The sequence below is a fragment of the Carcharodon carcharias genome, chromosome 7 (assembly GCF_017639515.1).
Source record: "Carcharodon carcharias isolate sCarCar2 chromosome 7, sCarCar2.pri, whole genome shotgun sequence".
In the NCBI taxonomy this organism is placed as follows: domain Eukaryota; kingdom Metazoa; phylum Chordata; class Chondrichthyes; order Lamniformes; family Lamnidae; genus Carcharodon; species Carcharodon carcharias.
The window spans coordinates 109,294,545-109,322,347 of record NC_054473.1 but is presented as its reverse complement, the minus strand read 5'-3'; the positions used below and the strand labels follow the sequence as shown (position 1 = coordinate 109,322,347).

The following is a 27,803-nucleotide window of genomic DNA, read 5'->3' as shown; positions in this document are numbered from 1 at the left end:
GTGAACCTTCTCCGAACTGCTTCTAATGCAAATATACCCTGCCTTGACTAAGGAGACCAGAATGTAATTCGTTCATGGGATGTAGGCTTCACTGGCTAGGCCAGCATTTATTGCCCATTCCTAATTGCCCTTGAGATGGTGGTGGTGAGCTGCCTTCTAGAAGCACTGCAGTGCCTGTGTTGTAGGAATGCCCACAGTGCTGTTAGGAAGGTAGTTCCAGGATTTTAATCCAGCGACAGTGAAGGAATGGCGATATATTTCCAAGTTAAGGTGGTGTTCCCATGCATTTGCTGCCCTTATCCTTCTCGGTGGTAGAGATCGTGAGTTTGGAATGTGCTGTCAAAGGAGCCTTGATGAGTTGCTGCAGAGCATCTCGTAGATGGTACGCACTGCTGCTGCTTTGATGGTGGAGGGAGTGAATGTTGAAGGTGGTGGATGGGTGCCAATCAAGAGGGCTGCTTTGTCTTGGATCGTGTTAAGCTTCTTGAGTGTTGTTGGAGCAGCACTCATCCAGGACGTGGAGAATATTTAATCACACTCCTGATTTCTAGATGGTGGACAGTCTTTGGGGAGTCAGGAGGTGAGTTACTCACTGCAGAATTCCCAGCCTCTGACCTGCTCTGGTAGCCACAGTGTTTAAATGGCTCGCCCAGTTCAGTTTCTAGTCAATGCTACCCCCACGTGTGCCCCCCCCCACGCAGGATATTGATAGTGGGGAATTTAGTGATGGTAATGCAATTGAATGTCAAGGGGCAATGGTTAAATTCTCTCTTATTGGAAATGGTCATTGCCTGGCACTTGTGTGGCGCAAATGTTACTTTCCACCTATCAGCCCAAGCCTGAATGTTGTCCAGGTCTTCCTGTATTTGCACATGGACTGCTTTAGTATCTGAGGAGTTGTGAATGGTGCTAAACATTGTATAATCATCAGCAAACATCCCCACTTCTGACCTGATGATGGAAGGAAGGTTATTGATGAAGCAGCTGAAGATGGTTAGGCCAAGTACACTACCCTGAGGAACTCTGCGGCGATGTACCCAGGACTGAGATGATTGACCTCCATAAACCACAACCATCTTCCTTTGTACTAGGTATGACTCCAGCCAGTGGAGATATTTCCCCCTGAATCCCTTTGATTTCAGTTTTGTTAGGGCTTCTTGATGCCACACTCGGCCAAATGCTGCCTTGATGTCCAGGGCAATGCATCACCTCTTGATAAAAGCAAAATACTGCAGATGTTGGAAGTCTGAAACAAAAGCAGAAAATGCTGGAAAAACTCAGATCTAACAGCATCTGTGGAGAGAAAGACAGAGTTAACATTTTGAGTCTATACGACTCTTCAGAGTTAAAGAGAAGTGAAAATGTGAGGAAATTTATACCGTTTAAGCGGGGGGTAGAGCAGTTGAAACTGGATAGAAGGCCAGCGATAGGTGGAGGCAAAGATGTAATGAACAAAAGGACAAAGGAGTGTTAATGGTAGTGGTACTGGCTAAAGGAGGTGCTGATGGTGGCACTAAGGTAAGAAAGCAGAATGTGATAATAGCAGGTCAAAGGTAAGCACTCTGGAAAGAACAACATGAACAAATGACAGAAGGCCCTAGTGGGGGTGGGGTGGGAGGTGGTGGGAAAAAAGATCGAAAATAGGATAAAAGGTGGAGATAAAACAATGAATAAAAAATGATTTAAAATTATTAAAAAAATAAAAATTAAAGAATAAAAATGAATATTGAAAAAATGGGTGGGGATGGAGGAGAGAGTTCATGGTCTGAAGTTGTTGAACTCAATATTAAATCTAGAAGGCTGTAAAGTGCCTAATCAGAAGGTGAGGTGCTGTTCCTCCAGTTGGCGTTGGGCTACACTGGAACTTTGCAGCAGGCCAAGGACAGACATGTGGGCGTGAGAGCAGGGCGGTGTGTTGAAATGGCTAGTGACAGGAAGGTCTGGGTCAAGCTTGCGGACAGACCGAAGGTATTCCACAGGGTGGTCACCCGGTCTGTGTTTGGTGTCTCCAATGTAAAGGAGATTGCATTGGGAGCAGCAAATGTAGTAGACTAAATTCAACAAGGTGCAAGTGAAGTGCTGCTTCACCTGAACTCTCCTCGAGTTCATCTCTTTAGTCCATGTTTGGAACCAAGTCTGTAATAAGGACAGGGGCTGAGTGACCCTGGCGGAACTCAAACTGAGTGTCAGTGAGCAGGTTATTGCTGAGTAAGTGCTGCTTGATAGCACTGTTGACGACACTTTCCATCACTTTGCTGATGATCAGGAGTAGACTGATGGGGTTAGATTACTGGGTTTGATTTGTCCTGCTTTTTGTGTACGGGACATGCCTGGGCAATTTTCCATGTTGCCAGGTGGATGCCACTGTTGTATTTGTACTAGAACAGCTTGACCAAGGATGTGGCTTGTTCAGGAGCCGAGTCTTCAGTACTATTGCCAGAATGTTATCAAGGCCTATAGATTTCGCTGTATCCAGTACCTTTACCCGTTTCTTGATATCACATGGAATGAATTGAATTGGCTGAAGCCTGGCATCTGTGATGCCGGGGATCCCAGGAGGAGACTGAGATGGATCATCCACTCGGCACTTCTGGCTGAAGCTGGCTGCAAATACTTCAGCCTTGTCTTTTGCACTGAGACGGATAGATTCTTGGTAAACAAGGGGGTGATAGGTTATCAGGGGTAGGTGGGATGCAGATTTCATATTACTGTCAGATTAGCCGTGATATTATATGGTAGGATAGGCTTGAAGGGCTGAATGGCCTACTCCTGCTCCTTGTTCTTATGTGCTGGGCTCCTCCATCATTGGAGATGGGGATATTTGTGGAGCCTGCCCCTCCAGTTAGTTGTTTAATTGTCCACCACCATTCGTGATTGCATGTGCCAGGGCGGGACTGCAGAGCTTAGAGCTCATCTGTTGGTTGTGAAATTGCTTAGTCCTGTCTATTGCAGGTTGCTTCCGATGTTTTTCATACAAGTAGTCCTGTGTTATAACTTCACCAGGTTGATACCTCACTTTTAGGTCTGTTTGGTGCTGCTCCTGGCATGCCCTCCTGCACTCTTCATTGAACCAGCGTTGGTACCCCAGCTTGATGGTTATGGTAGAGTGGGGGATATGCTGGACCATGGAATTACAGATTGCGTTTGTATACAATTTTGCTGCTGGCCACAGTGCCCAGTCTTGAGTTGGTAGATCTGTTTGAAATCTATCCAGTTTAGCACAGTGGTAGTGCCACAGAACATGATGGAGGTATCCTCAATGTGAAAATGGGATTTTGTCTCCACAATGACTGTGCGGTGGTCACTCCTACCAATACTGTCGGACAATTGCATCTGTGATATGTAGATTGGTGAAGGCGAGGCCAAGTATGTTTTTCCCTCTTGTTGGTTCCCTCACCACCTGCTGCAGACCCAGCCTAGCAGCTATGTCCTTTAGAAGTGGGCCAGCTCTGTCAGTAGTGGTGCTGCCGAACCACTGTTGGTAATGGACATTGAAGTCCCCCACCCAGTGAATATTCTGTGCCCTTGCCATCCTCGATGCTTCTAAGTGGTGTTCAACATGGAGAAGCACTGATTCATCAGCTGAGGGGGTGCAGTAGGTTGTAACCAGGAGGAGTTACCAGCTACTGCAGGTGTGGTCCCACTAATGCCCTGCAAAATTGCAGCAAGACCTCCCTACTTTTATACTCCATTTCTCTTACAATGAAGGCCAACATTCCATTTGTCTTTTTAATTACTTGCTGTACCGGTATGCTGACTTTTTGGACTCTTGAACGAGGGCACCCAGATCCCTCTGTACTGCAGCATTCTGTAGTCTCTCTCCGTTTAAATAAAATTCCGGTTTTCTATTCTTCCTGCCAAAGTGGGCAATCTCATTTTTTCCCACATTACACTCCAACATATTTTTGCCCACTCACTTAACCTATCAAATTCCTTTGCAGACTTGTACCTTCCTCACAACTTGCTTCCCTGCCTATCTTTGTATCATCTGCAAATTTGGCTACAATACAGTTGGTCCCTTCACCCAAGTCATTAATATAGATCGTAAATAGTTGAGGCCCAATTGCTGATCCCTTTGACAATCCACTAGTTACAGTTTGCCAAACCAAAAATGATCCATTTATCCTGACTGTTTCCTGTTAGTTAGCCAATCCTCTATCCACACTAATATGTCACCCCAACACAAGGCGCTCTTTTATGTGGCTCCTTATCGAATGCCTTTTATCCAAATCCAAATACACTATATCTATCGATTCCCCTTTATTCACCCTGCTTGTTACTTCCTCAAAGAACCTGAATAACTTTACCAAACACTATTTTCCTTTTCACAAAACCATGTTCACTCTGCCTGATCGTATTATGATTTTCTAGATGTTCTGCTACCATCTGCATAACAATGGATTTTAGCATCTTCCCAATGATGGGTGTTGGACTAATTGGCCTGTAGTTTCCTGCTTTCTATTATCCTCCTTTCTTGAATAGTGATATTACAATTTCAGTTTTCACCGCGGGGACTGGGGTGTTTTGTTGACCCCTTTAATCACGTTTTGGTTTAATGTTTGTAAGTTTCCTTTAAATTTTGCTCTTGGTTTTACAGCTGACCTGAATTAGGGGCTGTGCCTGATTTATCCCAATTTTGTTAATTTAGTTTAATTGTTTTAACTCAACAGGAGTTACAATTTCAGTTTTCCAATCTGCTGGGACCTTTCCAGAATCTAGGGAATTTAGGACGATTACAGCCAATGCACCCACTATCTCCGCAGCCTCTTCCTTTAAGACCCGAGGGTGCAGGCCGTCAGGCCCAAGAGATTTGTCAGCCTCGAGTTCCATTAGTTTTCCATGCACTTATCCTCCAGTGATTGTAATTGTTTTAAGTTCCTCTTTTCATTTTCCCCCCGATTTTCTACAATTCTTCTGTTGCTTTTAATGTGAAGACAGATACAAAATACTTATCCAAAGCCTCTGTCATTTCCTTGTTTTCCATTATTAATTCCCAGTCCTACCCAGTAAAGGACCAATGCTCATTCACTGTTGCTACTGTTTTTTTCTTTTTTATATACTTGTAGAAGCTCCTCCTGTCTATATTTCTTGCTAGTTTTCTCTTATACACCAATTTCTCCCCTTTTTTAAGTCATCCTTTGCTGGTTTCTAAAATTTTCCTAATTTTCTGGACTACCACTGCGCAGTACATCTTTTCTTTCAATTTGAGATCATTCTAAACTTCCTTTGATCGCCATGGATGGTGTATCCTTATTGTGGAGTATTCCTTTCTCAATGGAATATAGCTTTGTTGAGGGTTATGAAGTATCTCAAATGTCTGCCATTGTTTCTCTACTGTCTTACCTTTTAACCTGTTTTTCCTTTCCATTTTAGTCAAGTCTGTCTTCATATCCTTATAATTGCCTTTATTTAAGTTCACAGCTATAATTTCAAACCCAAATTTCTTATCCACAACCCGAATGTAAAATTCTATCATTGGTCCTGGCCAATATTTATCCCTCAATCAACATCACTAAAAACAGATTATCTGGTTTGTTAGCTCATAATCAAATGGCTTCATATGTTGCACTATTTTGTGATTCTGTAAGAATATCTCATTCTTAAAATGGGAGCATTGGGTTTTATTTACACAGCCTGGGAACTTGATTGAGTAAACTAAATAGAGCGAACTGCAAGATAAAAGCATAAAACTGCAGATGCTGGAAATCCGAAACAAAAACAAAAATACCTGGAAAAACTCAGCAGGTCTGACAGCATCTGCGGAGAGGATTACAGTTAACATTTCGAGTCCAAATGACTCTTCACCAGAACTAAGGAATACTTCTTTTAAAAAGATAAGGAGACTTCAGTCAAATAATGGAGTTATCAGGATGAGGGCTGTCCACTATGCAGATCAAGTTTATGCTTCTACTTTTGGTGAGCAAGCTATTCCCTGAGACGTCAGGGCACTGATTTAAATTGTTGCAGTTTTACTTTCAGTTTAACAGGATGTAAATTGTAGATATCAACAGTAATTTCTGCCCATCTCACATGTCAGAATTGGGCAGTGGCCAGTTTTCTCGTAAGTCATTCAGCAGAATTTGGTGCCAGGAAGAGCTGATTTAAGGAAGTATTGTAAAGCACAGTCAAATTCAGATCGGTGCAAATGTTTCGTGTTGTACAATATTAAGGGTGGACAGACTGTCTCAGAAGTAAAATAAGGAGGAAGAACGAGAGTCACTAAGAAGGAGAGAAAGTTTCAATAACGCACTCAATGATGACCATTATTTCTTTCAGACCCTGTGGATTGTTTCCAAAATGGATTTCACACTGAATGCTGGACAGATTCGCCAAAAGTTCATTAACTTCTTCAAACGTTACAATCACGAGTACGTCCACTCCTCAGCGACTATCCCTCTCGATGACCCCACGCTTCTGTTCGCCAATGCCGGCATGAACCAGGTGGGTCAACAGATTGCCACATTCTTGGGTAGGTCCTTCATCTTTACGGCCTTGAAATTGAGCTGTATGAATATTAGTGCATAATTTGTTTATATATCTGTGTAAATATAGGGGGAGCATCAACCTGTACTTAGTTTGTATCTGTTTAGAGTGTGGTCCAGTTCCATTTCACCATTCAGTTGCAGTCAGACAGCATAGGTTTGGATGAAGAAGACCCTTCATTCCATTTTAGCTCATTCTAGAATATGAACCCAATCATCTTCCCACTAATGGTGAGCTGCTTCTATCTCAGATGATCATTAATGGTAGATGGTCTCCATGTGGACTTTAATTCTGAATATTAAAAAATTGCATCTGAATTTTTTTTAGTTTGTTTTGATAAAGTTTTTAGCAAACGCATTCACTTACTGCTAATTCCACAACACTGTTGTAGAAATAAAACACTGAATCATATAGGGTTCATCCCATCCCAAGTATAAAGCCAAGAGCTTTTTGGTTTTTTGGGTAGTATGATTTACAAGCTTCTCTGTCATAACATAAGAAACAGGAGCAGGAATCAGCCCTTCGGCCCCACAAGCCTGTCCTGCCATTCAATAAGATTGTGGCTGATCTGCCCCAGGTCTCAACTCCTCTTTCATGCCAGCTCCTCATAGTCCTCAACTCCCCGATATTTCAGAAACCTATCTACCTCCTCTTTAAATACTTTCAGTGAACTAGCCTCCACAGCTCTCTGGGGTAGAGAATTCCAAACTTTCACTACCCACTGAGAGAAGAAATTCCTTTGTATCTCAGTTTTAAATGAGTGTCCCCTTATTCTGTAACTATGTTGCCTTGGTCGAGATTTCCCCCCAACTTCTTCTCAACAGCTACCCCGTCAAGCCCCTCAGAATCTTGTACATTTCAATCCAATCACCCTCATTCTTCTAAACTCTAATGGATAAAGGCCTAACCTGTTTAGCCGTTCTTAATAAGTCAACCCCTTCATCCCAGTAATCAGCCTGGTGAATCTCTTTTGAACTGCCTCCAATGCCAGTGTACCTTTTCTTAAATACAGGGTTCAAAACTGCACACTGTACTCCAGGTGTACAGTTGTAATAAGACTTCCCTATTTTTAAACTCCAAACCCCTAGCAATATAGGCCAAAACTCTATTTGCCTTCTTAATTACTTACTGCACCTGCATGCTAACTTTTTTGTGTTTGATGCACAAGAACGCCCAGATCCCCCACTGTTGCACTTTTTTGGATTCTCTCTACATTTAAATAATAGTCTGCCTTTTAATTCTTCTTACCAAAGTACGTGACCTCACACTTTCCTACATTAAACTGCATCGGCCAAGTTTTTGGCCACTCACTCAACCTATCTATATCCCCTTGTAGATTCCTTATGTCCTCCTTGCAACATGCCTTCCCACTTATTTTTGTATCATCAAATTTGGATAGATTGCACTCTGCCTCCTCCTCCAAGTCATTAATATAGATAGTAAATAATTGAAGCCCTAGCACTGATCCTTGTGGCACTCCACTAATTACATCTTTCCAACCTGAAAAAGTCACATTAATCCTAACTCTCTGTCTTCTGTGTGTTAAACCAATCCTCCATTCTATGCTAATATGTTACCCCCAATACGTGAGCTCCTATCTTCTGCAATAACCTTTTATGTGGCACCTTATCGAATGCCTTCTGGAATTCCAAATACACTACATCTACTGGTTCCCGTTTATCAACTCTGCTTGTTATATTCTCAAAGAACTTTAGCAAAATTATCAAACATGATTTCCCTTTCACAAAACCCTGTTGACTCTGATTGTGTTAAGCTTTTCTAAATGTCCTGCTATTTCTTGCTAAATAGTGAATTTTAGCATTTTCCCAATGACAGATGTTAGGCTGCCTGGCCTATAGTTTCTTGCATTTTGCCTCCCTCTCTTCTTGAACAAGGGCGTCATATTAGCGGTTTTCCAATCCTCTGGGACCCTCCCGGAATCCAGTGAGTTCAGGAATATTTTGACCAATACCTCCACTATCCCTGCAGCCACTTCCTTTAAAACCCTTGGATGTAGGCCATCAGGTCCTAGCGACTTTTCTGCCTTAAGTCCCATTAGTTTGTCAAATACTTATCCCTCGTAATAGAGACTGTTACAAGATCTTTCCTCCCATTAGCTCCATTAGCTCCTTGTTTATCTAATACCTTTGGGACATTTATAGTGTCCTTCACCGTGAAGACCGATGCAAAATATTGGTTTAAATTATCTGCCATTTCCCTGTTCCCCATAATCAACCCTCTAGTCGCATCCTCCAAGGGTCCCACGCTCACTTTAGCCACTCTCTAATATACCCATAGATAGTCTTGCTGTTTGTTTTTATATTTCTTGCCAATTTATTTTCATAATCAATTTTCTCCCTCTTTATTAGCATTTCAGTCATTTGCTGCTGGTTCCTAAATAATTCCCAATCTTCTGGCCTACCACTGGTTTTTGCTGCTTTGTATGCCTTAGTTTTTGATTGGATACTCTCCTTGACTGCCTTTGTTAACCACGGGTGGCTTATCCTTCTCATCGACTCCTTTTTGACCGAGATAAATTTTTGCTGAGCGTTATGAAATACCTGATTAAATGTCTGCCACTGCTCATCCAATGACCTTCCCTATAGTCTATTTTCCCAACCCCCTTTAGGCAACTCTTTCTTCATACCTCTGTAATTGCCCTTATTTAAGTTGAGGACACTGGTTTGAGACCTGAATTTGAAACTGTGCTATGTTGTGAACACTACCCCCTAGAGGATCCTTAACTATGATATCTCTTATTAATCCCACCTCTTTACACATTACTAGATCTAAAACATTAAATTACTAGATCATATTCCAAACTAGGCTTTTTTCATGAGGTTACAGCACAACAGACTCCTTTGTACGACTTTCAGCAATCTCCCTGAGGCGGAGATGTGTGCTCTTTCGTGCGCATGCACAAAAGAGCACACTCTCGCATTTGGGGAATCCACCCCCCCCTGCCTGCACAGGAAGTGCATACTGCTTCCTGCCAGGTGTCATGCTGGGCGGGCCTTAATTGGCCCGCCCACTTAAAATGGCAGCGGGGCCTGCTTCTCCGGCGGGGATCGGCTACCCACCCACCCACCCGAGATTGGGTTGGGCCCGCCCGCCCGCCCGACAGCAGAAAATTCTGCCCATTATTTCAGCCAGTTCATTCTTTCTTGAAGTTAATGGAAATGACCCAGCTTTTCAAACAGAACTCTTTCATAAAGGTGACACCAAACCAGAGATATTCTGAACCAAGTTCTGAGTGCAGTCCAGAGAAAGAACAGAGTTATGAAATACAGGTGCAATGTCCAAAGTCCAGCACTGTCGGGACTGAAACTGCGCCAGGTTTCAGATTTTCCTGAATTTTGGACATTCAGCCTGTACAGTGCCTGACCAGTGCGCTATTTCAGAAATGTCCGGTCACTTAAATTGATTTCTTTATGAACGGCCGTGGTTGAAGATGTATGACTGCATGTCAGTTAGCATCCTTTAAGTATGGCTGCTCCTGCTCAAGTCTGGGCAAGCACATTTTAAGCAGACACAAACCAGTGTGCAATGGCTCAAGGTATCGACTTCAAAAATGGCTGGTTTTTGGACAATTCCAGTTTTCAGACAGCTGGACTTTGGTTATTATACCTGTTTGGAGAAATAAGAGATTTGCCCAATCAGAGGGAACCTGAAATGCACTGCTCCTGCCAAGTCCAGGAGAGCTGGAGTTTCTGTCCTTAACCATTAACACAAGTTGGGACACCCAGTCTCGGAACCTGGCACTGGTGGGAAGGTCAGGCTTGCAGCTGAATTTTAGGCCTCTGAGATCGAAGCCTGCTAATGGGGATTGAGCTAATGGTTGTGGGGTCTGCGGCGAGAGGGCATCATAAGATTAAAGGACCACTTATCTCCCTTCCTTCAGCCTGTTACTAGAATGCACAGAAATGCCAGGTGGTGGGGACCTGGGCACAGATCGGTTCACTATGTTGTACTCTGATGTCCAGCTGGAGTTGCAATAGGATAATCAGGCAGGAGGCTAGGAACATCATTTGCCTCTTTTGAATAGGGTCACTGTGCCTGTGCCTCCTGTGGATCCTATCTTTCTTGACCTCTGCACTAGAAAAAATGGCTGTTCCCTTGAGGCAAAGTTCAGGAATGATGGTCCTTGAATTTTTAGTATTAATCAGAAACTGCAAAGCTTCTGTTGCAGAGCTCCTGTACCTTCCAGGGAAACTAAGCAATTGAATATTAACTCCTGAATATGGGTCCTCCCCTGTAAATTATGAGTACACAATTTACTTAATTTACAGTGTTGATCTAGTATACTATATATATACAGGAGCCAACATCGTATCATGTATGAAATGCATAAACCCAGCCATGAATTGTATGCTTTCACCCGGGTGTGTAATCTACACAAGTTGATCCTGAGATGGGCAGATACAAGTGAATTTTCTGCTTTGCAAACTATATACTGGTACTGGACCCCTCAACCTATCTCCTTTACCCAGTGTAGTATTAAACCATATATTCACTGCCAGAACCATTTTCTAATTTATTTTTCCTTTACAGTTTAAACCAATTTTCCTGAACACTATCGACCCATCCCACCCAATGGCAAAACTAACAAGAGCTGCAAATACTCAGAAATGTATCCGTGCTGGAGGGAAACACAACGACCTGGATGACGTGGGGAAGGATGTTTATCATCACACTTTCTTTGAGATGTTAGGTTCTTGGTCCTTTGGTGATTACTTCAAGGTAAAGCGAGTGGTTTTCTTAGACGCTACCTTAGCCAAGTGAATAAAGAACAATAAATTGCCGTGATATTTTTAAAGCCTAATGGTTAATGACACTTCCTGAATATTTTAGAGGTTAGCAGGTGGGTGTGATGGAGATGTGGACTAATTCACCTTGGTAGTTCTGTCATTCGCATTACGTGTGGAATCCATTCCTGAAGGGCTACACAGCAAGATCTCCGACCCTCACCATTCAACAGTATATCCCGACAGGATAAAAGAGGGGTACAGCAGCACTTGAACTCGCCTTTATACTTGCACATGGTGTCATTAAGGAATGTGGCTGTTGTGTGTGGTGATTTGGTTGACTTGCTGGAGGTAGTGTAATGAACCCAAAAATAGGAATGTAAAAATATGTGTACCTCTTAACAACGCAAAGTAGCAGTGGAAGTCCTCATCACCTTGGATCAGTGCCACTAGATCATCGCTATGTCATTTGCCAGTGGACAACCTACATAATCCTTAAATTACATTGGAGAGAAACTTATCCAGTACAGGCCATCTCCACTCACAGTGCAGTATATATGTTCACTTTATTGATTGAAATTGATCTGCCTTCTATGTATGCTCCACAAATACAACCTATGCTGCGATTTTGTTCAAAGTAATAGAAGGTTTTTCTGATGAAATTGAGGGCCTTATTTGCAGTAATTGTGTGTAGGGGGTGACATTTGTTTTCCTTTATCTCTGTCACTGTAGGCACTGGCTTGTGAGATGGCATTAGAGCTGCTGACCAAAGAGTTTGGGATCCCCATTGAAAGGCTTTATGTGACTTATTTTGGAGGGGATGAGAAAGCAGGGCTGGAACCAGACCTTGAATGCAAGCAAATCTGGCTAAATCTTGGGTGAGATTTTCTTAAGAGTTTTTTTTTCCCCTTGAGTCACCTTCTGATGCTTTTCCTCAATATCTCTATTGATGAGAATGGATTGGAGCTGTCTGTTATACCCTATTCTAATTCAGTCCTGTTTCACATGTCCATGTGTATTCTATCTGGATTCCCCTTTATACCTAAGCATTTTATTCTGAAAAATTAACTCATTATTGCTGAAGCCTATATGGCCACTAGAGGTGACTTTGCTGATTGTTGGCCAGTGTACTAATAGGGGTGATTCTTATTGTTCTTGTCCTCTGCTAGCAACATTTCCAATATCCTAGCTGAGCCAATAATAAGGGAATGTAAAAGGAGTTGCCGATCCTTTGTCGGGAGGGTGACCTGTACAGCTCCCCAGCTGCATGTATTAGAAGAATGAGCTTTATGCTAAAATATTAGAGGAGTGAGCTTGAAATGTCTGTGCTTACATGCTACTGCCCTAGCTGAGATTGGCTAACTCAATGTAGATTTGGGATTGACTTTGATAGCAATGTGGACCAGAAGATCCTACTCTGGGATCGCTTAAGGACTCCTACCATTTGTCAAGTATTTAGGAGCAGAATATAAGAAAGAAAATAGCTTTGCAGTAGTAAAAGACTTAATTAGAGCAAATCACTTCTGGCACTGCACTACAGAAAACAGTGAAGTATAATTCAAAATTGGCCTGGGTTGTTTGCTGATGTATTAAATGTAGTTGATTGTATCTTTCTGTTCAGAATGGCTGAGGAAAGAATTCTGCCAGGAAACATGAAGGATAATTTCTGGGAGATGGGTGACACTGGTCCTTGTGGCCCCTGCAGTGAGATGCATTACGATCGCATCGGAGGTCGTGACGCTGCTCACCTGGTCAACATGGACGATCCTAATGTTCTGGAAGTCTGGAACCTTGTGTTCATTCAGTTCAACAGGTAACCACATCCTGTCATTCAGTGCTTCATCAAACTTTCCTGCTCTGCCCGGACTTGGCTCAACATTATTAAGATAGAGCAAGATATGTCAATGTTGCCACTTTACTTGAAGTGATTCATTTTGCTTCTGAGCTGGGCCCTGATATGCTTGTATTTATTTACTTGCTTTCTGGTAGTTGTACCTCACCTCACACCCTACTGTGTCCCTTTTACTCCCTTACAGTGACAGATGATAAATTTGACCACTGTGTTTCATGCAATAAACTTTAAAAAAACTTTTATAGCACTTATATAGCCTTTCTCGACCACAGGATGTCCCAAAACACTTTACAGTCAGTGAGGTACAGTTGAAGCGGGGTCACTGTTGTAGGAAATGCAGTATCACGAGCTTCCACAGTGATCTGTTTTTGTGATGTTGATTGAGGGATAAATATTGGCCAGGACATTGGGGAAACTTCCCCTGCTCTCTTCTTCAAAATAGTGCCATAGGAACTTTTATGCCCACCTGAGAGGGCAGATGGGGCCTTTGTGAAACGTCTCATCCAAAAGACAGCATCTCAAAAAATGCTTTACTGCACTAGACTGTCAGCCTTGATTTTTGTGTTCAAGTCCTGGACTGGGACTTGAAACCACAATCTAGTGACTCAGGTGAGTATGCCACCAACTAAGCCACAATAGGTACACATGTTATGTTGTAGCTGAATGTACACCAGCTCATTGACTCACCTGTGAGAAATATCACAATTATTGAAACATCTTTAGGAATTGAATAAAAGCAAAAAACTGCAGATGCTGGAAAATCAAAACAGAAATACCTGGAAAAACTCATCAGGTCTGACAGCATCTGCGGAGAGGAATACAGTTAACGTTTCGAGTCCGAATGACTCTTCATCAGAACTAAGGAAAAATAGAAAAGAGGTAAAATATAAACTGGTTTAAGGGGGGGTGGTGGGACAGGTAGAGCTGGATAGAGGGCCAGTGATAGGTGGGGATCGCCAAAAGATGTCATAGACAAAAGGACAAAGAGGTGTTGACGGTGGTGATATTAGCTAAGAAATGTACTAATGGTGACATTAAGGGTAGAAAGCAGGACGAACAAGGTGCAGATAGCCCTAGTGGGGGTGGGGTGGGGGGAAGGGATCGAAATAGGCTAAAAAGTAGAGATAAAACAATGGATGGAAATACATTTAAAAATAATGGAAATAGGTGGGAAAAGAAAAATATGTATAAATTATTGCAAAAAGGGGGATCGGAAAGGGGGTGGGGATGGAGGAGAGAGTTCACGATCTAAAGTTTTTGAACTCAATATTCAGTCCAGAAGGCTGTAAAGTACCTAATTGGAAGATGAAGTGCTGTTCCTCCAGTTTGGGTTGAGCTTCACTGGAACATTGCAGCAGGCTAAGGATGGACATGTGGGCATGAGAGCAGGGTGGTATGTTGAAATGGCAAGCGACAGGGAGGTCTGGGTCATGCTTGCGGACAGGCCGAAGGTATTCCGCAAAGCAGTCACCCAGTCTGCGTTGGTCTCTCCAATGTAGAGGAAACCGCATTGGGAGCAGCGAATGTAGTAGACTAAATTGAGGGAAGTGCAAGTGAAATGCTGCTTCAGTTGAAAGGAGTGTTTAGGCCCTTGGGCAGTGAGGAGGGGGGAAGTAAAGGGGCAGGTGTTGCACCTTCTGCGGTTGCATGGGCAGGTGCCGTAGGAGGGGGTTGAGGTATAGGGATCCGTCCCCTCTGGGACATGTATGGTCCACTCCTCCATCATCCCCTACGCATCAACCCCCTCCTACCGCACCTTCCCATGCAACCGCAGAAGGTGCAACACCTGCCCCTTTACTTCCCCTCTCCTCACTGTCCAAAGGCCCAAACACTCCTTTCAAGTGAAGCAACATTTCACTTGCACTTCCCTCAATTTAGTCTACTGCATTCGCTGCTCCCAATGCGGTTTCCTCTACATTGGAGAGACCAACGCAGACTGGGTGACCGCTTTGCAGAGCACCTTTGGTCTGTCTGCAAGCATGACTCAAACCTCCCTGTCACTTGCCATTTCAACACATCACCCTACTCTCGTGCCCAAATGTCCGTCCTTGGCCTGCTGCAGTGTTTCAGTTAAGCTCAACCCAAACTGGAGGAACAGCACTTCATCTTCCGATTAGGTACTTTACAGCCTTCTGGACTGAATATTGAGTTCAACAACTTTAGATCATGAACTCTCTCTTCCATCCCCACCCCTTTCCGATCCCCCTTTTTCCAATAATTTATATATATTTTTCTTTTCCCACCTATTTCCGTTATTTTTAAATTATTTCCATCCATTGTTTTATCTCTATCTTTTAGCCTATTTCGATCCCTTCCCCCACTAGGGCTATGTCACCATTAGCACATTTCTTAGCTAATATCACCACCATCAACATCTTTGTCCTTTTGTCTATGACATCTTTTGGCGATCCCCACCTATCACAGGCCCTCTATCCAGCTCCACCTGTCCCACCACCCCCCCTTAAACCAGTTTATATTTTACCTCTTTTCTATTTTTCCTTAGTTCTGATGAAGAGTCATTTGGACTCGAAACGTTAACTGTATTCCTCTCCGTAGATGCTGTCAGACCTGATGAGTTTTTCCAGGTACTTTTGTTTTTGCTTAGGAATTGAATGTTGTGTTAAAAATGACAGAGCTCAACATCCAGTGCTGTCCTAGATTCCTCTAACCGTGCTACTTACTGAACTGACATAAAATTTCATAGCAGTATACTTACTGCTCCTCAGTGGCTTTCACTGCACAGATATGTTGGATGACACAAAGCAGATGACACAAAGATTGGCCGGGTGGTTAACAGTGAGGTTGTGTCTTGGGCTACAGGAAGATATAGACGGGATGGTCAAATGGGCAGGTAAGTGGCAGATGTAATTTAACTCTGAAAAGTGTGAGGTGGTACACTTTGGAAGGAGTAATTTGACAAGGGAGTATTCAATGAACGGCTTGACACTAGGAAGTTCTGAGGAACAAAAGGACTTTGGCGTGTGTGTCCATTGATCTCTGAAGGTGGAGGGGCATGTTAGGTGGTAAAAAAGGCATATGGGACACTTTCCTTTACCAATCGAGGCATAGATTACGGAAGTAGGGAGGTCATGTTGGAGTTGTATAGAACCTTGGTGAGGCCACAGCCGGAGTACTGTGTGCAGTTCTGGTTGCCACATTATAGGAAGGATGTGATTGCACTGGAAGTGGTGCAGAGGAGATTCACCAGGATGTTGCCTAGGATGAAACATTTAAGTTATGAAGAGAGATTGGATAGACTTGGGTTGTTTTCGTTGGAGCAGAAAAGACTGAGGGGCGGCCTGATCGAGGTGCACAAGATTATGAGGGGCATGGACAGGGTGGATAGGGAGCAGCTGTTCCCCTTAGTTGAAGGGTCCGTCTCAAGGGGACATAAGTTCAAGGTGAGGGGCAGGAGGTTTAGGGGGGATGTGAGGAGAAACCTTTTTACCCAGAGGGTAGTGATGGTCTGGAATGCGCTGCCAGGGAGGGTGGTGGAGGTGGGTTGCCTCACATCCTTTAAAAAGTACCTGGATGAGCACTTGGCACGTCATAACATTCAAGGCTATGGGCCAAGTGCTGGTAAATGGGATTAGATAGGTCAGGTGTTTCTCATGTTTCGGTGCAGACTTGATGGGCCGAAGGACCTCTTCTGCACTGTGTGTTTCTGTGGTATGAGATACTTCAGTATCAAACGTAGGAGTAGGCCATTTACCCCCTCAAGCCTGTTCTGCCATTCAAATGATATCATGGCAAATGTGCAGTCTAATTCCATAAACTTGCCTTTACCCCATATCCCTTAATACCTTTAGTTAACAAAAATCTATCAATCTCAGTTTGAACTTTAAACAATTGATCTAGCATCAATTGCCATTTGTAAAAGAAGAAAAGTTCCAAACTCCTACCACATGTTTCCTAATTTCACTCCTGAAAGGTCTGGCTCTAATTTTTAAACTATGGCCCCTAATCCTCGACTTACCAACCAGTGGAAATAGTTTATCCCTACCTTGTCTATTCTCAATATCTTAAAAACTTTGACTAAGTCATTTCTAAGTTCCAGGGAATACAAAACATAGTTTGTATAATCACTCCTTAGCCCTTGGACTCCGAGTATCAATTTACATTCTGGTAAATCTACATTGTACTCCCTCCACTCCATGTGTGGTCTAACCAGGGCTTTGTACAGCTGAAATATGACTTCTGCCCCCTTGTATTTTGTTCCTCTAAATATAAAAAGGCCAGCATTCTATTAGCCTTTTTTGATTACTTTCTGTTCATGACATTTTAATGATCTTTGCATCTGGACTCCCAAGTCTGTTTGGACCTTCACTGTTTCTAGCTTTTCGCCATTTAGAAAGTACCCTGTTCTATACTTTTTGGGAGCAAGGTAGATGACCTCACGTTTAGCTACATTGAAATCCATTTGCCACAGTTTTGCCCATTCACTGAACCCATCAATATCTTTTTGTAATGTTACATTTCCATCTACACTGCTTACAATGCCACCTATCTTTGTCATTGACAAACCTAATTGTTTCTTTGCTTCCACCTCTAGAGAAGCTGACGGCAGTCTGAAACTGCTGGCTAAGAAGAGCATCGATACTGGAATGGGTTTGGAACGGCTGGTGTCGATCCTGCAGCAAAAGATGTCGAACTATGACACTGACCTGTTTCAACCTTACTTCGAGGCCATTCAAAAAGTAAATTATTAAAATAGTCAATTTATCTAATGCATTTTCAAGTTATGGTGCCCTTTACCCTGTTTATCTGCATCTGTGTATGTTTCTCTCTTTCTTTGTTCGAATGAGTTTTGTAGTTAAGAATTTCATAGATGCAACAAAATTAGAATCATAGAATAATACAACAAGTTCAGCTTTTTTTTTAAACTTAAAACTATTTGAGATTAATGTGACTATATTAGACTTCTGATTATTGCATTACCAACACGTGGGTGTTGATAATGAACTCCTCCTCAACTGGTGGTTGCAGTGTTCCCATGTGAAACTAAAGATTTCTCAACAAGTCTGAGTTTGCAGACATCACAGTTAGATTGGAATGAGAAACCTCGTACCTTACCCTGGCTTTTCACAGTGTTGTATTTAAAGCATGAACTGCCTTTCAACACCAGTCCTAGTTTCAAGGCTTCCTTATGGAGTCGGTTATTTGAACATTATCCTCTGATGTCAGAAAGAAAGGAGATGAGGACAGTCCCCCAAACAGCAACACCACTTGCCAGGTACTAGTTGATGAGGAACAACAACTTGGATTTATGTAACCACCTACTGTAAGCAAAAAAATGTCCTATGACACTTAACTGTTGTTTCCACTCTGTGATGCTCTGTTAGAAAGCGGCTTGTTAATTGTTAATTTACTTATACTCTAGGGGACTGGTATCAGGCCGTATACTGGGAAGGTGGGAGCTGAAGATATTGATGGAATAGACATGGCGTACAGAGTGCTGGCAGATCATGCAAGGACCATAACAATTGCTTTGTCTGATGGAGGCAGACCAGACAACACTGGTAGAGGGTAAGTTGAAAAACCTTAGTAAATCATGCAGTGATATGTATCCACTTCTGCCTTTGCACCATTCCCAACCAATGGAGGTAAGCTGTTTACTCACTAGCATGCATCTCTTGGTTTCTGTCTTGGCTCCCGCAACAATATCAACCTTGCCAGTTAAAGCAGAACAGTCTAACTAAAACTCCTAATTGGTGTATCAGTCACATGCAATGTCCCACTATTGTGCAGGTATTCAAAAAGATGAGTGGACAGGAGGCTGCTGTTAGGTCCCACCTGTGTCATAAAAGAGAAAAAAAGCTTGCATTTATATAGCGCCTTCCATGAACTCTGAGGCTCACAAAATACTTCACAGCCAATGATGTACTTTTGAAGTGCAGTCAATATTGTAGTAGCAGAAACTTGGCAATTAATTTGTTCACAGCAAGGTTCCACAAGCAGCAATACAATAAATGCTTTGATGCTCTGTTTTTAGTGATATCAATAGACTTTTGCCCAACAAGGGTATAGAAGGATTTGGAGCCAAGGCAGGTGGATGGAGTTAAGATATGGATTAGCCATGATCTTGTTGAATGGACTGTTCCTGTTCCTGTCTTACAATAGACGATGTTCTACTGTTGGAAGTAGTTGGAAACAGTGTATGTTTCTCTCTCTTTGAATGAGTTTGTAGTTAAGGATCTCATAGGTGTAACAAAATTAGAATCAGACATGGAAAGAGATGTTGGGCAGGACACAAGGAAAAATCCCATGCTCTTATTTGAATAGCACCGTGGGATCTTTTAGATCCACCTGATGGCAGATGGGATCCTGTGACAGGACTGCATATTGTGCAGTGTTATACTTCCTCAGTACTGCCTTGGGTGTCCATAGATGATATGGGGATTATATACAAGTATGGGTCGGACCCTTCCCTGGCATGCCGTGATGGCAAACAATAGACATTTGGTGTGTTACGTTATTAAACTCCAATCCTGTGTAAGGAAAGGGTTAGTCAGACAGTCTTGAAGTCTGATGTTTATAGTGCTATTGATTTCTCTCGATATTGTAGTAAGGTAATCTTTAGCTTTTGTCTGTAAAGCAGTCATGAGAAATTTCTGCCTTTTGGCAGAGTTCTGACTTTTAGATCATGGAATTCTGTCCTTTTAATTTTCTTTTTGACCTCTGCCTCCCCATGGCCATTACCACTTTGCAATGCAGCCAAAGCTGGGAGGGGAGAGTCTCAGAAAGTCCTGAAAATCTCTGCCAGTAACTAGGCCGGGAGCAGTCCCGAGGGAGCTGCCACTCGGCCTCGCGCCAGCCTGGAGCTCACTGCTGTTCACATTTCGAGCTGTTTCGCAGCTAAAGCGGCTGAGCTGGTAATGGTTACCAACTGCTGGCTCCTCTTTTTCTTCACCCGTTCACTGCTATAAACTTACTTTTGGACTGACAAACCAAACCATTAATTAAATCACTAGCAACTGCAGTAGTCATTAAATGGTTGCTATGTGTATTTAGAGCAGACCGCCCAGTTACTCTTCATGGAATGTGGTCAGATACAAATATTTTCCCTGATTTTGCTGATTTCTCTTTTTACCTGATGATGTTTGTGAAATAATTTGTCGCCCTGAGCAACCATATATTGAGAAAACATTTTTGAGCAATTTGAACAGAAATCCTTTAACCACCAGCAAATGTAAAGATGAAAATGCTCTCTTATAATAAAAATAGCTTTACTCACAATACAGATAAGATGTACTTTTGGATGATTTGATGGATTCTGTGATTTTTCATTTTGTTATTTCAATGATTTGTAAGTGCAAGTTAATATTTACAATATAAATTATAATGTTTACAACGTCACGATAGAAAGCTCTGGCCTAAGGCTTAAACATGCACCATTATCTTGCTTACCTGACAAGGTATCTCCTTCAGGGATGTAATGACTTTTTTTTACCCCACCAATAGGACATGAATTTGATGAAGTGGCCTAGAAGCATTTGCATTTCATTACAGATCATAAAAAATGCTATAATTTTCCGTCCCTTTAGGTTGCAGTGTCTTTTCCACTTTGCGCTACAGTGTGTACATGATGCCTTGTCATAAAAATTCAGACCTTTTTGTCTTCAACCACACTCATCCCTGCGTAAAGTGAGGAAGTATATGTTAATTTTGTTGCAATGACTATTGAACTGTTGAATTAAGGCTGACCTGAAAGCATTGGTCAGTTTAGGCAATAAACCTAATTAAAAGACATCCCAGTGCATATATTTTGGAGCTTAAGTTAGTTGCCAGTAAGTCTGCAGAGGGATTACATCATTCTTTTCAGCAGGAGATTAGTATGTTAAGGTGTAGATTTACAATTGGAAGTTTCATTTGGTAGGATGAACTATTGATGAATTACAGAACTGGGGTGTTGTACCAGCCAAAGGAAAGAGAGCTTATTAAAACTAAAGTTTCTGATGAGGATCAAGGTCATTAAAATTGTGGAATTATATAGGGTAATGCAGAAATGTTGGATTGAAGGGGTGAAAAAAAGGTATTAGGAATTGGGTGTTAGAACATGCCATAGAATTCGATTAAACAATACATATTTATATAGCACCTTTAATGTAATAAAACGTCCCAAGGTATTTCACAGGCGCATTATAAAACATGTGAAGAGGGCATTTAGTAGACCGTGTACTCCACCATGATGTGTTCACTTAACATTATTACAGTGATGCAGCTCTTCCTTGAGACTTTCTCCTGTCTGGTTGATGCTCTGTAACTATAAAGCTGAAAAAGAAATCTCTTTATTACGAGCTTCCAGCTCACAAAAGAGGCTTCAGGCAATACACATCCAACAACTTGCTCTGAAAACTCTGCTCACGTTTTGACAGTTATAACAAGTTCCACCACAGGAGCTGAGACAATCCACTACATTCAAAAACAGTCCACAACATTCTAAATAAAACAATCCACAGCATTCTTTTTTTTTAAAGTCAATTTGCCCTATCTCTCAATGTTAGTGGATCCTTTAAAAAAGATTCCAGGAACTGGATCCAGATCTGCATCTTCGCCAAAAATTTATCAATTCTTTGTTTACTATTTGTGTGCCAGGTTTCGTTGAAATCCTTCTTTGAGTGTTTGAGATTTATTGTTTACAAACAGTTTAAGAGATAGGGATGAAAACAGTACCTCCGCCCACCTTCAGTAGCAGAGGTAATAAAATCTGATACCAAGACACACAAGGAGATACTAGTCAGATGACCAGGAGCTTGGCCAAAGAGGAAGACTTTGAGGAGTGTCTTAAAGGAGGAAAGCGAGGTAGACAGGTGGAGAGTATTCCAGAACTTAGGTCTGAGCAACTGAAGGTGCTGCCACCAATGGTGGAGCATTTAAAACCAGGGAGACAATATGCAAGATGAGGTTTTCAGTGCTGTCAAGAGTCAGAGTTGCAGCAGAAAGGCTGTGAATCCAAAATGATTTATCCTATCCTCCTGGGCCTCCCAAGACATTCCACGTGTATAATCTCATCATACCGTATCAGCTTCGTTAAGTTATTAGTAATGCTTAATATCAGTTTGGAAATACTCAGGTAGGTGTGAAAGATCCCATGACACTATTTCAAAGATGATCAGGAGAGTTCCCCTGTGTCCTGGCCAATATTTACCTATCTCAATCAGCATCACTAAAGCAGATTATCTGGTCATTATCACAGTGCAGTTTGTAACACCCTGCTGTCTGCCACTTAGCTGCTGTGTTTCCTGCATTACAACAGTAACCACATTTCAAAAGTACTTCATTCGCTGTAAAGCTCTTTGCGATGTCCTGAAGTCTCAAAAAATGTTACTCAACTGCATGTTCTTTCTTTTAATTAGAATTAGTTTTACAGATCATTCACTCTCTGAACTTTGTGGAAACGAATTTCCATTAATTGCCTGTTAAAGGCAGGTGTTAAATCTTTTTAAAATATACCCTAAAAGTGGCTAAATACTCCGTCCCCGCCTCAGCTCACCTGCTGATATCTGTGCCTTTTTTGCTTCTAGACTTGACTATTTTGACACACTGCTGGTCAGCCTTCCAGTTTCCACCCTGTAAAAACTTGAGTTCATCCAAAATGCTGCTGTCTGTATTCTGTCTTCTTCATCACCCCTGTGCTCATTGACCTACATTGGTTCTTCGTCTGGCATTGCCTGAGTTTTAAGATTTTCATTCTTGTTTCCAAGTTTGTCCTTGGCCTCACCCCTCTCAATCTCTCTAATCTCCACCAGCTCTACAATCCCCTGAGATATCTGCATTCCTCTAGTTCTGACTTCGCAAATCTCTGATCACCATTGGTGGCTGTGTCTTCAGTTGCCTGGGCCCAAAACTCTGGAATTTCCTCCCTAAACCTCTGTCTTTCTCCCTCTCTCCTTTTGAGGCATCCCTTACAACCTACCTCTTTGACCAAGCTTTAGGTTATCCTTCTTAATATCTCCTTATGTGGCTCAGTATCAAATTTTGTTTGATAATGCTCATGTGAAGCACTGGAGAGGGTGCAGAGGAGAGGCAGGAGGTTTAAAGGGATTTGCGGAAAACTTTTTTCACCTGAGGGAAGTTGGAATCTGGAACACTGCCTGAGGGGGTGGTAGAGGCAGGAACCCTCAACTTTTAAGAAGTATTTAGATGAGCACTTGAAATGCCGTAGCATAGAGGGCTAAGGGCCAAGTGCTGGAAAATGGGATTAGAATACATAGGTGCTTGATGGCCGGCACAGACCCAAAGGGCCTGTTTCTGTGCTGTATAACTCTATGACTATGTTCAAGAGGCCAAATTTAGAGGAGCTCAGATGTTTTAGAGGGTTGTGGGGTTGGAGGAGATTGCAGAGATAGGGAGGGTGAGGCCATGGAGGGACTTGAAAACAAGGATGAGAATTTTAAAATCTAAACGTTGCTTGACCGAGCTGCGATGCAGGGGCGCGATGGAGCAATGGGACTTCATCTTGGTACGGGCAATCACTTCTTTAGGACATTTCTCTTTAACCAGACCAACACCAAATTCTTTCGCTCAAAAATACTAAGAACCAGGTTACAGTTCTCAATGACCTGAATGATTTTGCGAGTGTTTTGTGCTTAGCTGCTCACAATTGTGGTGGTCATAGGTTGGTAGTTTTAGCAGATTTGAGGAGGGGAAACCAGAAACTAGTGTTCCTGCTCCTAATCTCTCTCTCTCCCACCCCCTCCCTCCCAGCAGTTGCCTGAAGAGAACATGCTTACACTTGACTATAATTCCTTCTGGACAAATAGCATGCTGCATTCACATGGCGTGGCTGCTTGGTACAGGGGGTGGTACAAGGGGCAGTTGCTGGCACCATGTGAAGCATAGCCCAACTACAAGTTTCATATAGCAGAATCTTCAGGACAAAGAAGAGAAAACCTCTGAATAAAACAAAATAAAAATGGAATTGAAGAGCATCCTTAGTAGGAGTGTGAACAACACGGAGGAGTACAACTGAAAGTAATTTGCAGTTGAAGGGTGCCAGGATCTTATCCCATTACACAACATCTGCAACACCCATGGAGAGGCACTGTAGTCTTGCAGAAACACATAGCTGATACCCTGTACCAGCTAGCTTGGCTTGATCCATTCTTAATCCAGGCGCCCTAATATGAAGGGACACTCGTGATGAAAGCAGCACCAGTTAACTTCCGTCTTAGCAGAATTGGTTCATTTTCTGCCTCTGTATAAAATCACATGGTTTTTTTTCCCCTTTAACCCCTCAAAAACAGCAATCCAGGTGCCATCTTTGTGACCCATTCCAGATTGAGAGTTATCATAGCATTGTTATAATGTGTGGTATCAAAGGGGTGGCATAAGGGGGAAGGAGAATAGAAACTCAAAGTCCCAGCTGAAACATCACCTTTCTCTTCTGTATTCATTATAGAAGTTGGAACAGTTAATTGACTGGGTTGTATCCTTCTATACAGCTTATGTAACAGACCAATGATATTAAAGATGTTTTTCGCTGCAGGTATGTTTTGAGAAGGATTTTACGAAGAGCAGTGCGATACTCCCATGAGAAGCTGAACGCATCAAAGGGTTTCTTTGCATCTCTGGTTGATGTGGTCGTGGAATCTTTGGTATGTATATTACAGCCTTGGTCATTGGAATTTGCTGGGGACCGAACAATTCTTACAAAAGGTTTCTCCACAGGAAAGAAAGCAGAAAATGCTGGAGGATTACAGCAGATCTTGATGTCACCTAAAAGAGAAAAGGCAGGTAAACGTTTTGAATGTAGATCCCCTGGTCAAACTCACCTGACAAAGGGACTACATCTGAAATGTCAACCTTTTCTCTTTAAGGAACCCTGCATTTTCTGATATGCTTCAGGTTTTCAATGTTTGTAGGTTTTCTTTTTATCATCTTTGGATTGATGAGCATCTCTTGGCCCTACTCCTCAGCAAGGTATGCCAGGCACAGCCTTAATACTGCAAGGTAGGTAAGGGTATGTCACCCTAGACCACTCCAATGCAGCTTCTTAAAGCCAATTCTAAACACTGATGTTAAATAACTGTGGACAGTTTCCAACACCCCCAACTGTCATTTGTCATCTCAGTCAGGGGAGAAAAAAACGTATAATTCCACAAAAGTGAGCAGCAGATCAGAAGATTGGACAAAATATAAAGAACAGCAAAAAAGTGAAGATTAATAAGTAGTGATTTGGTAGCACAGAACTTGAGTATTGCTGAAAAAAAGAGACATGCCAGCAAAGCTTTTTGACTTGCACTCATTAGGATAGCTCACAAAAAACTACCAGCTGTAATTTTCACAGGTTTGCTGTGGGCTGAGGCTGAGTTCAGGTGCACAGTCTGGCCTCACCCTCTTCCTGCTGGCACCTGTAATGGAAGGAGGAGAGAATGAGTAACTGCTGGGTTGCCTCCTACATTGCACAGAGCCTCACCTTCGGGTTTCAAATTGTAGAGGTTAAGCATGCTTCCTCACTGGATGGCTCAGGGAGGCCAACTTTGCCATCAGCACATGGTGACAATCCTCCCCTGCCAGCTCAGCAGCCGGCTGTTGGGGGTGGATTTGCGGCATGCCTCCCTCCTGTCTTCTCCCTCTGGTGCCTGTTGTGCACTGTCTGCTCCTGCGTAAAGATAGAAGATGGTTTGTGAACACTTCTGATGCTGGTGCAGGTCACATGCTGCTAATTTTGTCGAATGAGTGACCTCGTGAATCCCCAAAGCCTGTGACCATGTGCAAGGTACGAGTTGGGAGGTTTGAAGGAATACTTGCCTCAATAGGTGTAGCTCCAGAAGCACTGAGGAAGCTGGCAACCTTATCTCTGACATACCCTTGTAGCCACAATATTTATATGGCTAGCCCAGTTCAGTTTCTGATCAATGGTAACCCCCAGGATGTTGTTGATGGGGGATTCAGTGATGGTAATGCCATTGATCGCCCCTTGACGTTCAATGGCATTACCATTGCTGAATCTACAACCATCAACATCCTACGGGTTACCATTGACCAGAAACTGAACTGGATTAGCCATTTAAATACTATGGCGACAAGAGCAGGTCAGAGGCTTGGAATCCTGTGGTGAGTAACTCACCTCCTAACTCCTCCAAAGCCTTTCCACCATCTACAAGGCATAAGTCAGGAGTGTGATGGAATACTCTCCACTTGCCTGGATGAATGCAGCTTCAATAACACTCGAGAAGTTTGACACCATGCAGGACAAAGCAACCCACTTGATAGGCGCCCCATCCACCAATATCCACTCCCTCCACCACCGGCGAACAGTGGCAGCAGTGTGTACCATCTAGAAGATGCAGAAACTCACCAAGGTCCTTAAACAGCGCCTTCCAAGCCCATGACCGCTACCATCTGGAAAGTCAAGGGCAGTAGATATATGGGACCACCACCTGGAAGACCCCCTTGCCACCCTGACTTGGAAATGTATCACCGTTCCTTCACTGTTGCTGGGTCAAAATCCTGGAGCTCCCTCCCTAACAGGACTGTGGGTGTACCTACATCACATGGACAGCAGTAGTTCAAGAAGGCAGTTCGCCACCACCTTCTTAAGGGCAATTAGGGATGGGCAATAAATGCTGGCCTTGCAGCAATGCCCACATCTCGTAAATGAATAAAATCAATATGCAATGCAGGCTGCTTGATTGGCACCCCATCCAGTACCTTCAACATTGAGTCCCTCCACCACCAACCCATTGGCAACTATGTGTGCTATATGAAAGATGCACTGCTGCTCGTTTCCAAGGGTACTTCGGCAGAACTCTCTGAATCTGCGAGCTCTAGCAACCAGAAGGACAAGGGTAACAGGCATGGTATTAGCAGCATCTGCAAGTTGTCCTCTATGCCAACCCAACTCCCCTACCCCACCCCCACAATGCCTTCAGTGTGGCTGGGTAAGCAATTCGCTGCTGCCTCCTTACCAGCAAACCACATGGACTGCGGTGGGGCTATGAGTCTGTACCCTGGCACCTTGCGAAGGGCTTTTATGCATGGGCAGCACAGATGGTGGCCCTGCCATTGACACCCACTTGCCAGGGCCCATTCAGTGAGGTGAGTATGGGGAGTGAAGGGTTCACTTACCCTGCGGACGTGGATTAAGTCATTCATTCACACCCTACGCTGCAACACGGCTCTCCTCCGTACAAGATGTGGCATTGACCACCCTGGCGACCTCCTTCCAGGCAGGTGTGGTGAGATGGATGGGCCGCCTCCTCCTCCTCCTTCTCCCATGCCTAGGAAAGAGGACATCACTCCTGTCCTCCACAGCCTGCAATAGTCTCCAGTGTGGGGCCAGTGCCTCTGCTTCCTGGAGGATATATCACTGCTGCAGAGTCCTGAAATGTCTGGGTGTCTTTTAAATAAGGCGCCCGGGTATGATGGTGGGGTGTGCAACTTCCTACCTGCCTGCCTGCCCCACTGCGCGATTTGCTGGGAAACCCCCAGTTGCATAATTAATAAGCTGGACATGGCACATTTCAGTGGGTTTACCCACAAGGCCCCATGACTTCCCATCCCGCCACAGGACTTAGGCCCGGATCCTGGCCTATGTTTTGAGCTTTGCGAGGTCAGGCTGGTCGGGTACAGTCAGTACTTTGCCTGTTGCGAAGAGCCAAAGGATGTGCTGTTTGATACGATGCACCAATCCTTGAGACGTACGGCCTGTATACCTGGCATCGCACCAGCATTGAAGTTCATTTACCACGTTGCTCATTTGTGTGATAGGCAGAACA

At 43.1% G+C, this 27,803-nt stretch overlaps 1 protein-coding gene across 3 annotated transcripts in view; it reads left to right on the top strand.

The window, feature by feature from the left end:
- The window catches only part of aars1 (alanyl-tRNA synthetase 1), a 68,641-nt gene that overhangs the window by 1,250 nt on the left and 39,588 nt on the right, over positions 1–27,803 (top strand). The window contains exons 2-8 of one of the 3 annotated variants that reach the window (XM_041191403.1): positions 6,277–6,441; positions 11,035–11,223; positions 11,961–12,106; positions 12,850–13,041; positions 17,633–17,777; positions 18,461–18,606; positions 24,569–24,677. In XM_041191403.1, coding sequence (XP_041047337.1) covers positions 6,298–6,441; positions 11,035–11,223; positions 11,961–12,106; positions 12,850–13,041; positions 17,633–17,777; positions 18,461–18,606; positions 24,569–24,677 — 1,071 coding nt within the window. In that variant the 5' untranslated portion in view covers positions 6,277–6,297. Of the gene's footprint in view, positions 1–6,276; positions 6,470–11,034; positions 11,224–11,960; positions 12,107–12,849; positions 13,042–17,632; positions 17,778–18,460; positions 18,607–24,568; positions 24,678–27,803 lie in introns of those variants that run through there. The other 2 variants (XM_041191404.1, XM_041191405.1) reach the window with 2 other exon arrangements.